Raw genomic sequence first — 12,230 nt, 5'->3', positions numbered from 1 at the left:
CACACGCGTCAGGAATGTCCTCGCACTTCATCGGTAACTCCCGTCGCTCCATCAAGCGGCAACACGTCACACCGGCAGGAAAACTAGCTGGCCCGCATGGGGTGGGGGAAGTGCTGGGCCTTGTGAGGTGCCCCAATCCGATAGTGTTGTAGATTTAGAGTCAATATATTCAAGTGTTTGTGATGAAGTCAAGTCGAACGAAAAAGTAATTATGCAAAATACACAGAGAGTGGTCCACAACGATGAACTCTTCTATACTAGTGTGTTACTGGAGGATGTTATAGAGGTGAGCGTTATGATTGACAGCGGTTCTATGGCATGCACATTGAGCTCAACAGTGGTGCCACGCCTTGAGAAAGCTGGGGTGCTCAAGAGTGGCTCCCTCAGTCCGACTGAAGTGGTGTTGTTTGACTGCGGGGGGTTGAAGACAAAGTCTGTAGGTGTGGGTGAATTGAATATCTGTGTATGGCAGCAGTGTCTCTGTCCCTGTTCTAGTAGTGGATGGCCAACGTGATGAGCTCATCCTAGGCAGCAACGTGATAAAACACCTCATCAGGGAGCTGAAGACGACCGGTGACTTCTGGGAGAAGATGTCATCATCTGAACACAATGGAGATGACAAACTGTTCCGTCTGCTGGCTAATGTAGAGAGATGGAAAGGGACAGAAGTGCCGGAAAGAGTGGGCACAGTAAGGCTGAAGCGGGCGGTCACATTGGAGCCCATGCAGGAACATTTAGTCTGGGGCCGGTTGTGTACGCCTCAAAATGTATCCGCGGGCAGTGCAGTCGTTATTGAGCCTACGAGGGCACGCTCAAGACCGAAAAACATTCTAGTGGGGAGAACAGTAGCGACATTGTGGAGCGATGGCTGGGTCCCTGTCAAAGCTATCCATCCCTCACCAAAGCCGATAACAGCGAGACGCAATGCCAAGATAGCGGACGTTTTTCCTTGCATGGCATTAGAGGACTTTGACACTGACTACATAGATGGGCCCACTGCCAAACCGGTCCCCCTGGTGCAGCAGGTACACAAAATGGATGACAATCAAGACTTTGACAATGGTAGTGGAGATAGCTTGACTGTTGACAGTGTCGCAAAACCGCACAGAGTGACAAGTGAGATGTTGCACGAGTTAGGGCTAGGTGACATTGACATTGAGTCCACTCAGTTGTCGCAACAGTGTAAGGCCAGGCTAGTTCAGCTAATAGCCCGATACGAGTGTATCTTCTCCCGGAACAAACTAGATTGCGGGAAGGCTACTGGATATGTCCATCGCATCAGACTCAGTGACACTAAACCTTTTAGGCTACCTTACCGTAGGCTCTCCCCTAACCATTATGACAAGCTCAGGCAGGCCTTGGATGAGATGGAAGAGCGAGAGATAATCAGGAAATCCAGCAGTGAGTATGCCTCCCCGCTCGTGCTGGTCTGGAAGAAGTCTGGCGATCTGAGACTGTGTACAGACTTCCGATGGCTCAATGCTCGCACTGTAAAGGATGCACACCCTCTACCTCACCAAGCTGATGCTCTGGCGGCCCTAGGTGGCAATGCCTTCTTCTCTACAATGGATTTGACCTCAGGCTACTACAATGTGGAGGTACATGAAGAAGACAAGAAGTTTACAGCCTTCACTTCTCCTTTTGGGTTATATGAATATAACCGTCTTCCACAAGGACTATGCAACGGCCCAGCTACATTCATGAGGATGATGTTGAGCATTTTTGAGGATCAAAATTTTTCTAGCCTTCTATGCTACCTGGACGATGTGCTGGTTTTTTCCCCGACTGAAGAACTTGGATTGCAACGCCTGGAGTCAGTTTTTGAGCGTCTCAAGGCCCATAATCTGAAACTGTCTCCAAAGAAATGCCATTTCATGAAGAGGTCAGTGCGGTTCTTGGGGCATGTCATCAGTGAAGGAGGTGTGGCCACAGACCCAGAAAAAGTGGAGGCTATTACAGGGATGACTGAGAAGGATCTCATGGAGGATAACACGGACATGCCCTCCCAGAGGAAGATTCTATTACCAGCAATTCATTGAGGGGTGCTCCACCATCGCTAAGCCGCTGCATGGGCTGACAACTGGGACGAAGGCACCACGCCATGGGAAAGGCAAGAGGAAAAGAGGAATACATAGGAAACTTACAGCAGGAGACTGGACTGGTGAGTGCAAACAGGCCTTTAGTCAGTTGAAACAAGCTCTCCTCGATCAGGTCATGCTAGCCCACCCTGATTTTAGTAGACCTTTCTTGCTGTCTGTAGAGACATCTAGTAATGGATTAGGTGCTGTCCTCTCCCAAGTGCCAAAGGATGGGTCTGCAGCCAGGCCCGTAGCATTCGCTAGCAAATCTCTTACTTATGCACAGTCAAAGTATCCTGCCCATAGGTTAGAGTTTTTTTGCTTTACGCTGGGCCGTCTGTGAGAAGTTTAGTCATTGGCTAAGTGGCAAGCCTTTTACTGTATGGACAGACAACAACCCATTAACGTACATCCTGTCAAAGCCCAAATTGGACGCCTGTGAACAGAGATGGGTTGCTAAACTTGCTCCATTCGAGTTTGACATAAATTACATCCCCGGTCCCAAAAATGTCATTGCTGATGCACTCAGTAGACAGCCATTTGGGTTCCATACAAGGCCTTGCTGGAAGAAGCTGCGGGAGTACGTGCTGAGAAGGTGCAAGATGTGTTCTGCTGGTCGAACCACCCATTCGACCTCGAAAGCTGCTCACCGTCAATTGAGGCAGATGCCTGTGAAATTGTCATGGACTGCCAAACTACCTCCTATCCTTCTCCTGGTTCTCTGTCAAAGGAAGCGGTGTCAGCAGTCCTGAGGTCACAAGAGGAGGCTGGTCTACAGAACAGTGCGCTGCTACTGCCTCAGCTCACTCAGTCACTGATGCCATCTGAGATGTCAGATGTGAGAGTGCTGTCCCGTGACGACCTGATATCAAAGCAGCGCCAGGATGATGCACTCGCCAGAGTTGTCTTCTACGTGGAAAGGGGACGTAGACCTTCTAGGAGAGAACGTGGCCATGAACCAATCAAGGCTCTGCGGATTCTGAAGACCTGGGAGAAGCTCACTCTGAAAATGGTTGTACTATATCGCGTTACCAAAAGTTTGCTGTCAAAGAAGAAGACGTACCAGTATGTAGTACCCACCTCCATGAGGGCGACAGTTTTGAAGGGTGTCCACAATGAAGCCCGTCATCAATGGCAACAGCGGATGTTGTACTTGACAAGACAGAGGTTCTTCAGGCATGGTCTGGAGTCGGATGTGAGAGAGTATATCAAACCCTGCAAGAGGTGTGTGTTCAGTAAGGCCCCCGAGCCAGAGGCCAGAGCTCCACTGGAGAACATTATCACGACTGAGCCCCTCGAGTTGGTGTGTGTGGACTTCTGGTCTGCTGAAGACTCCAACAACAAGTCATTGGATGTTCTGGTCGTCACTGATCATTTTACTAAGATGGCCCATGCCTTCTTGTGTCTGAACCAATCAGCTAAAGCAGTGGCCCTTCAGCTGTGGAACAACATCTTCTGTGTGTATGGTTTTCCTCGTCGTATCCACTCTGACCAAGGGGCCAACTTTGAAAGTAAATTGATTGCTGAGTTGTTGAGTGCTGCAGGAGTCCAGAAGTCGCACACAACACCCTACCATCCGATGGGGAACGGGGGAGTCGAAAGGTTCAATAGAACACTGGGAAACATGATCAGGGCTTTACCTACGAGAGTGAAGCACAGGTGGCCCCAGAAGCTGAAGTCATTGACCTTCGCCTACAACTGTACAGTCCATGAAACCACGGGCCACGCCCCTTTCAGTTGATGTTTGGGAGAACCCCACGTCTGCCTGTCGACATGATGTTTGGTACGGTGCTACAAGACTCAGATGTTGTAGACTATCACGAGTACATCAAGTCCCTGACAAGAGACCTGAGGGAGGCCATGGAGATGGTACAGGTGTCGGCAACCAAACAGCTGAAGAGGTATGCGGGCCTATACAACAGGAAGATCAGAGGAGCTCCAGTGGAGGTCGGTGATCGGGTGCTACTGGCGAATAAGGGTGAGCGTGGAAAGAGGAAGCTGGCGGATCGTTGGGAGAACAACCTCTATATTGTTACGGAGAAGAATAGTGACATCCACATCTTCAAGATCCAAAACATGTCAACTGGCCAGGAGAAAACGGTCCACCGTAATCTGATAATGCCTGTAAACTTCTTGCCTCTCCCTGACACTGCCTTGGAGACACCTAATACAGGAGACCGTGAGGATCAGAGTGAGGAGATGGAGGACTCATCCATGAACGATATACCGGAAATGGACATCGGTGAGAGGACTAGTGTGTGGGTATCAGGACAGACCTCGGAGGAAACACAGTCGGAGCCCTCTGAAAGAGAGACCACAGATTTGCTGGAAGATGGGCCACTGGCGAGGGGCCCTCAGAACTCACCACATTCTGAGGGTGCCACTGGTGGCACAAGCATGTCAGAGCTAACCTTTGGAGAAGAAATGTCCGAACCCTCTGAGGAAGAAAGGCATTCTGAAGATGCCGCTGGTGGCACAAGTTCCAGCAACAGTCACAGAACCCTTGACCTTGACTACCCATCGACTGTGGATAGTGACCCACCAATGTTGGTTGTAGTTGAACAGGTTAAACGTAATGATAACTCTGTTAGCACTGTCAGGTCAGGGGCTGGTTGGGTTAGGAAACGCCCAGTGAGACTCATTGAGACTATGCAGACACAGAGGGTGTTTCATACAGAATTCATTAGAGTACCTGTGTGGGTGTAGGATTAGAATCCAAGTCTGTGGCCCCCCCAACATTTTTTTTACTTGACTTTCAAGAGACCAAGGCCAAGGTTTTTCTGTCTGAGGTTCTTATTGTCACTGAGTGTACTGAACATGTAACAGGCATGTTTTCCTACGGGGTCTTTGAATTCCCCTAATTCTCTTTAGAGAATAGTCTTTGCACTGGAATGTTTGGTGACATATGTATTGCAAGGTATTGCATACCTCATTTTGTTTCTTTATAGTATACAAGTGTAATTCAGCAGGGGAGAATGTAACAGGGTTGGTTATGTTTCCACTTGCCTCTAAAGAAATGTGTATTTAATGTTCAAGCATTCTTATTGGTTAGTTCAACTCTGATGACAATAAGGTGTGTTGGGATTGGCCCCACTTGCAAATAGGGGGAGATCGCGAACGTCAGGTCTCCCCAGTATGAAAATGTGATGCAAGGGGTAGGTCACGTTCTGAATACTGTTTTCTATTTTCTATTTTACAATGTGTACAAGTTTGCTGTACGTTACTGATTTATACATGTGTGGGTATATGGTACCTGTTAGGGATTGAGGGGCTTTCTGGTATGTGCTTTGGCATATGATTGCTGTAAATAAGTGTGTTAGCTAGCATACACCGACGTAATGGTCACATAAGCCACTGCTAACACAGTTGACTTCATGCTACAGATTTTGCCATCGACAGCCATCAATACCATTAAGCCCTGCACAACTAACGTGCTGTTTCCCATTTAACAACAGGTATTTACACATGTTATATTTTGTATTGTATTTTTGTATTTTGTTCGCCCAGTATGAAAATGTGATGCAAGGGATTTTGCCATCGACAGCCATCAATACCATTAAGCCCTAAACAACTAACGTGCTGTTTCCCATTTAACAACAGAAATAAATGCTCAACTGGGACCACTGGCCGAAGTGATTTATTTTGAGAAAACACAACGCATGGAGAGTACATTATACATATGTTACACTGGTGCCGTGACTCGTCTTCCTGTCTTTGCCGGACGTCACGTGGAGGGATCGGAGACCCGGCTTCAAGAAGTACTGTGGTTGCTGATGCACGCCAGAGGCCTAGGTTTCGCATTCTGCACAAGTGGAATTATCAGGGAGCTTCTGGTAGCATGAGTGAGTGGGGAATATAATATACTGTTTATTAGTTGTCTGTGGTGTTGTGATTATTTAGTGATGTAATTGTGCTGTTACGCTAGTAACCTTCAGAAGCCAATTAACGTGAGGGTGATGCCACAGCAGCCTGTAGGTGGCTATGATAACCGTTTCCAGAGGAGGCCCGTCTTTTTGTTTATATAGGCTAATTGATCATTAGAAAACCCTTTTGCAATTATGTTAGCACAGCAGAAAACTGTTGTGCTCATTAAATTAGCAGTAAAACTTGCCTTCTTTAGACTAGTTGAGTATCCGGAGCATCAGCATTTGTGGGTTCGATTACAGGCTCAAAATGGACAGAAACAAAGACCTTTCTTCTGAAACTCATCAGTCTATTCTTGTTCTGAGAAATTAAGGCTATTCCATGAGAGAAATTGCCAAGAAACTGAAGATCCCCTACAACGCTGTGTACTACTCCCTTCACAGAACAGCGCAAACTGGCTTTAACCAGAATAGAAAGATGAGTGGGAGGCCCCCGGTGCACAACTGAGCAAGAGGACAAGCACTTTAGAGTGTCTAGTTTGAGAAACAGACGTCTCACAAGTCCTCAACTGGCAGCTTTAGGCCAGCATCCCGGAGTCGCCTCTTCACTGTTGACGTTGAGACTAGTGTTTTGCGGGTACTATTTAATAAAGCTGCCAGTTGAGGACTTGAGGAGCATCTGTTTCTCAAGTAGCTGGTAAACTAGACGTAGCTGGTAAATTCCCTCTGGCTATCTACTCCGTTTTCAGAGCACTCGTCTGAGTGTGTCAGAGTGCAGAATAAGTGACGAATTTACGAACGCTCATCACCCGTTGAATTTGGCCGGTGTCAGTAAACATTAGCAAAAAAGCGTAATAAATTGTTGCCAGCAGCACAGTTGCAGTCACCAACGCTCTGGATAACATGAAAACAGCCTAACCAGCTCTACTAGAGCAAGTAAAATGGTAAGAGTGAGCTGTTCACTCATTTGTGTCTGGAAGTAGCTAGCCAACGTTAGCCAATTAGCTTGGGTGCTTGACTGCTGTTGTTAGGTGCGAATGCTCAGATCAACCCTACTCCTCGGCCAGAGTGGCCAGTGTGCACTCTGAACACTCTGAGAGCGAACCCGCTTTGAATTTACAAATGGACAATCTGACAACGCTGAGTTTACGAACGCCCAGAGCGCACTCTGGCACTCCAGATTGAATTTACGAACACGCCCGTAGTATAAACCAGCCTTTAGTCTTGAACTCTTTGGTTGTTTAGTACCAGGCCTCACATGTGAATATCTAAAGAGCTGGGTTGGGCTAAAGCTTAAGAGGGTGTGAATGATGCTGAATGGGTGTAGACTAAGAAGAGCTCTCCAGTAGGTGTATCAAAACATTCAAGGGCCATTTTCTCTAAAGTGAGGTTACAAGTTTATCAACTTTCAAAGCAGAATGACTTTCCAATTGTTCCTCAACTGCAGTGTATGATATACCATGTTCTAGCACAGTCTCTACTGTTATCCAATGTAAAAAACACAATTTCGAACGTTGCTACATAAGACCGAATCCAGCCGGTCAGTCACACATGGTGTGTGGATGTTGTTTAAGGTTGTGTGAATGTTGTCAAAGGTTATGTGAACGTTGTCTGACATAATGAACTAAAGCAGCGATCTTCCTTTGTAGGCCATTGCGCCACACTTCATAACTAGAGAGTTAGTTGCTCAATAGGCCTTATCTCCCTTACACCCACCCATGTTCCAGGAAAGCTATGTATGCCGAGTGAGTTGCTGTGTTTTGGTGAGGAGTGATTTGCCAGTGGACATTAAAACAGACTTGTACAAAGGCCAAAAGAAGCCTGCAACACCCCAAGCCCTTATAGATCAATGTGAAACCCGTATAATGTGGTGTCAAAGAGGAAAATGTAATTTGTTATCTTATATGGCTTGAAGAAGAGATAGGTAATCCTGTTCCTCTTAATTTCTGTAAGATTGTTACAAGTTGCCCTGTAAGTTTTTGTAGTCTGTTTTACAACTGTTTCTAACTTTCTGTAAAACAATTGTTCATGGTTCCTGTTATTCCAGGGTGTGTGGGAGAGTGGACATGTCCTTGATATGATTCGTCTCTGTCTGGACCTAATATCTGTGGTGATAAGCAGAAGCACTGGACTCATTTGAAGGGCATGTGAAACACCCCACCCATCTTCGGTCTGTATAAGATGTCTGTGAAAACAAAAAGCGAATTTATTTGATTTTCCAATTGCATGCTGAAATAAAGCTTTTGTATATTGAGATTGGACTGCCTTATGAAGGGGTTTTTCACCACATAAGAACACAAAAACAAATTGTACTGTGTGGTTACATTAGTGTGTGGTAACATTAGTGTCTGTAAAAGGTTGATTTCTCTCCAGTGGTAGTTTCTGATTAAGCTGAAAAGGCCCAATAGTCTTATGAAACACTTTTAGTCTAATACTCTAAAGGAAGTGGGCAGTTAACGTGGCTGGACTGATTAAGACTTAACAGGGCCATTATTTTGAGGTTTGACAACCCTGGCAGCCTCCATAGTATTGTCTGAGCAGCAGCTGTAGTAAGCTTGACAATCATGTAACACCTGTGTAAGAGATTATGAGATGGTCTGCCAAACATGCACAAAAGTCATTTCACAATGCACAGTCCCACGTTAAAAGAACAACAACTCTAAAGGCTTCGCAAACCCTTTATAAGGCCTACATAGATGCTTCACAAATTATATAAGTGAATCCATACTAGGCCTCTGTGAAATGTGTTATAACATGTCCTTACGTTTGGGGGGGGGGGGTTGTTAAAAGCGATAAGGTTTCACCATAAACCAGGTCAGAATCAATGTGTCTGAGAGGAGAGGAGATTAGTCTCAGGCAACAAGGAGGGTCCTCAACATGCATTATGGCCTTTTATTACACTACTATGTTTTTTTTTTAAAAGCACTTGCACATCTGAGCTGTTGCAGGTGCATGGAAATAATGTGGTAACTAAATAAAAGTGAAACCTGCACTTTTCTTTTACATTTAATTTTTTTTATAAACCAAGATGGAGAAATACCAGGGCTGCACTCCACAATGCACCCTAGTCCCAATTTAGTGCACTACTTTTGACCAGGGCACATAGGATTTGCAATATGTCAGGAATAGGCTCTATTCCCTACACAGTGCAAGCTCTATGGGCCTTGGTCAAAAGTAAAGCAATAAATTGAAAATAGGGTGCAATTTAATTCAATAGGGTGCCATTTAGGACTCGGCCCAAGATGGACACCTTAGATCGAGAAACATTCAATATCAAATTCTAGTTCAGTGTTTTCCAATAAGAAACTGCCTGTTTTATAAGAACTTTAATCACAATGTGCTTCCTGAGGTAAATTACTAGGTTATTACCCCTGACCCTGATTACTCATAACAATACAGCTTATTTTGCCAAAGGATTGTATCGTCCCTTATTTGGTGTGATTGATTTATAAAGACATAGCTTTGGATATCAACTTCATTTCTACCCAGTCCTTTCAGATATACAGTTGAAGTCGGAAATTTTATATACACTTAGGTTGGAGTCATTAAAACTCGTTTTTCAACCACTCCACAAATGTCTTGCTAACAAATTAGAGCTTTGGCAAGTTGGTTAGGACATCTACTTTGTGCATGACACAAGTAATTTTTCCAACAATTGTTTACAGAAAGATTATTTCACTTATAATTCACTGTATCACAATTCCAGTGGGTTCAAAGTGTACATACACTAAGTTGACTGTGCCTTTAAACAGCTTGGAAAATTCCAGAAAATGATGTCATGGCTTTAGAAGCTTTTGATAGGCTAATTGACATCATTTGAGTCAATTGGAGGTATACCTGTGGATGCATTTCAAGGCCTACCTTCAAACTCACTGCCTCTTTGCTTGACATCATGGGAAAATAAATAAAATCAGCCAAGACCTCAGAAAAGGATGTGTAGACCTCCACAAGTCTGGTTCATCCTTGGGAGCAATTTCCAAACGCCTGAAGGTACCACGTTCATCTGTACAAACAATAGTACGCAAGTATAAACACCATGGGACCATGCAGCCATCATACCGCTCAGGAAAGAGACGCGTTCTGTCTCCTAGAGATGAACGTACTTTTGTGCGAAATGTGCAAATCAATCCCAGAACAACAGCAAAGGACCTTGTGAAGATGCTGGAGGAAACAGGTACAAAAGTATCTATAGCCACAGTAAAACGAGTCCTATATCAACATAACCTGAAAGGCCGCTCAGCAAGGAAGAAGCCACTGCTCCAAAACCGCCATAAACAAGCCAGACTTCGGTTTGCAACTGCACATGGGGACAAATATCGTACTTTTTGTAGAAATGTCCTCTGGTCTGATGAAACAAAAATAGAATTGCTTGGCCATAATGACCATCGTTATGTTTGGAGGAAAAAGGGGGAGGCTTGCAAGCCGAAGAACACCATCCCAACCGTGAAGACCGGGGTTGCAGCATCATGTTGTGGGGGTGCTTTGCTGCAGGAGGGACTGGTGCACTTCACAAAATAGATGGCAACATGAGGAAGGACAATGATGTGGATATATTGAAGGAACATCTCAAGATATCAGTCCGGAAATTAAAGCTTGGTAGCAAATGGATCTTCCAAATGGACAATGACCCCAAGCATACTTCCAAAGATGTGGCAAAATAGCTTAAGGACAACAAAGTCAAGGTATTGGAGTGGCCACCACAAAGCCCTGACCTCAATCCAATAGAAAATTTGTGGGCAGAACTGAAAAAGCGTGTGTGAGCAAGGAGGCCTACAAACTGTCTCGGTTACACCAGCTCTATCAGGAGGAATGGGCCAAAATTCACTCAACTTATTGTGGGAAGCTTGTGGATGGCCACCCACAATGTTTGACCCAAGTTAAACAATTTAAAGGCAAAGCTACCAAATACTAATTGAGTGTATGTAAACTTCTGACCCACTGGGAATGTGATGAAAGAAATAAAAGCTGAAATAAATCATTCTCTCTACTATTATTCTGACATTTCACATTCTTAAAATAAAGTGGTGATCCTAATTGACCTAAAACAGGGAATTTTTACTAGGATTAAATGTCAGGAATTGTGAAAAACTGAGTTTAAATGTATTTGCTTAAGGTGTATGTAGACTTCCAACTTCAACTGTACAGTATGTGCTCCAATCCAGTTCACTCAAAGATGGGCTAGTATCCAACTGTAGGGGCTACCAATATAAGTCACCCCATAATAATAATGTATTTGTCAGCACACAAGTCACCTAATACCACTGGACTCTTAAACAGCATCTAGATATGACACCAGGAAACGACAGCTGACAAATAGTCCATCGCTCTGCCATGTCTTTTGGTTCTGGTGGATATGATCTAATCCCCTAACAAGAGTGTGATTTGGGTAATAGTTGCATAATTGATAAGCACTACACAACCTGTTGATATAGTCGACTTGCTATCATAGTTTAAGAATATGGAGTCAAAAAAAAATGACTGCCATCTTATTAATTATGTGTGAGATGTTAATAATAAACCTGAGGCTACTCACTGAAGATCCGACCCAGAAAGGGCATGAGTTTTGGATGGGTGGCGAGCTGCTGAGGGAGAGAGCTGAGAAGGAGAGCGCGACCATGGAGCAGCCGAGAACCAGCTGCAGTAATCCGAGGGAGAGCAGTGGGCCGCCGGGGAGAAGCGCTGGTAGCAGCTGCGACTGAGAACCAGGCATGCGAGAGCTAGATATACAACGGGGCGGCCGGCTCCTGAACGACGAGTCTGCCAACTGAGAACCCAAAGAAACCCTAGTTACAGGGTAACACGATCCGGGGAGAACTACCGGTATAGACATTGGATACGCGCCACCAGGAGGAGAACAACTGAACCTGGATGAGACTCAGCGCGAGGAGGCGGGTGATCGTTTTAGTTTTATTCCTAAATTAAAGAAGAGATCCGTCAGTTGGGTTTGGTCGATCTTAGCGTCGTTACTACTGCCATGGTCGTCTCGAGGTGGCGGAGTTTGAAGTTTTAAAATAACTGCTGTTTGTGACAAGGGGCTAGGATTGCGTTTCACATTTTTTGTCAGAGGCACAAGAAGGGCGCAGGAGAGGGCGCGTGTGCAGCCCTCTGGGCATAAACGGCAGGGACCCATGTGTCCCGGCCCTGGGCATAAACGGCAGGGACCCAAGCCGCTAGGGTGCCCCCAACCCCCCTTTTTTAGGAACTCAGTCATGGTCTCAATTTACTGTTGAGAGTTAGAACGGTAGAATACATAAGATGCAATTTTGAAATTGGCAGTGCATCAGCAGTT

At 45.3% G+C, this 12,230-nt stretch overlaps 1 protein-coding gene across 1 annotated transcript in view; it reads right to left on the bottom strand.

The window, feature by feature from the left end:
* Window positions 1–11,771, bottom strand: part of LOC135545675 (endosomal transmembrane epsin interactor 1-like) — a 73,620-nt gene extending 61,849 nt beyond the window's left edge. Inside the window, 1 exon segment of the mRNA XM_064973461.1 lies at window positions 11,475–11,771. Coding sequence (XP_064829533.1) covers window positions 11,475–11,771 — 297 coding nt within the window.
* Between the last annotated feature and the right edge of the window lie 459 nt (window positions 11,772–12,230).

This window comes from Oncorhynchus masou, chromosome 1, assembly GCF_036934945.1.
Source record: "Oncorhynchus masou masou isolate Uvic2021 chromosome 1, UVic_Omas_1.1, whole genome shotgun sequence".
NCBI lineage: Eukaryota > Metazoa > Chordata > Actinopteri > Salmoniformes > Salmonidae > Oncorhynchus > Oncorhynchus masou.
The sequence above is the reverse complement of the archived record's forward strand: the minus strand, read 5'-3'. Positions and strand labels throughout refer to the sequence as shown.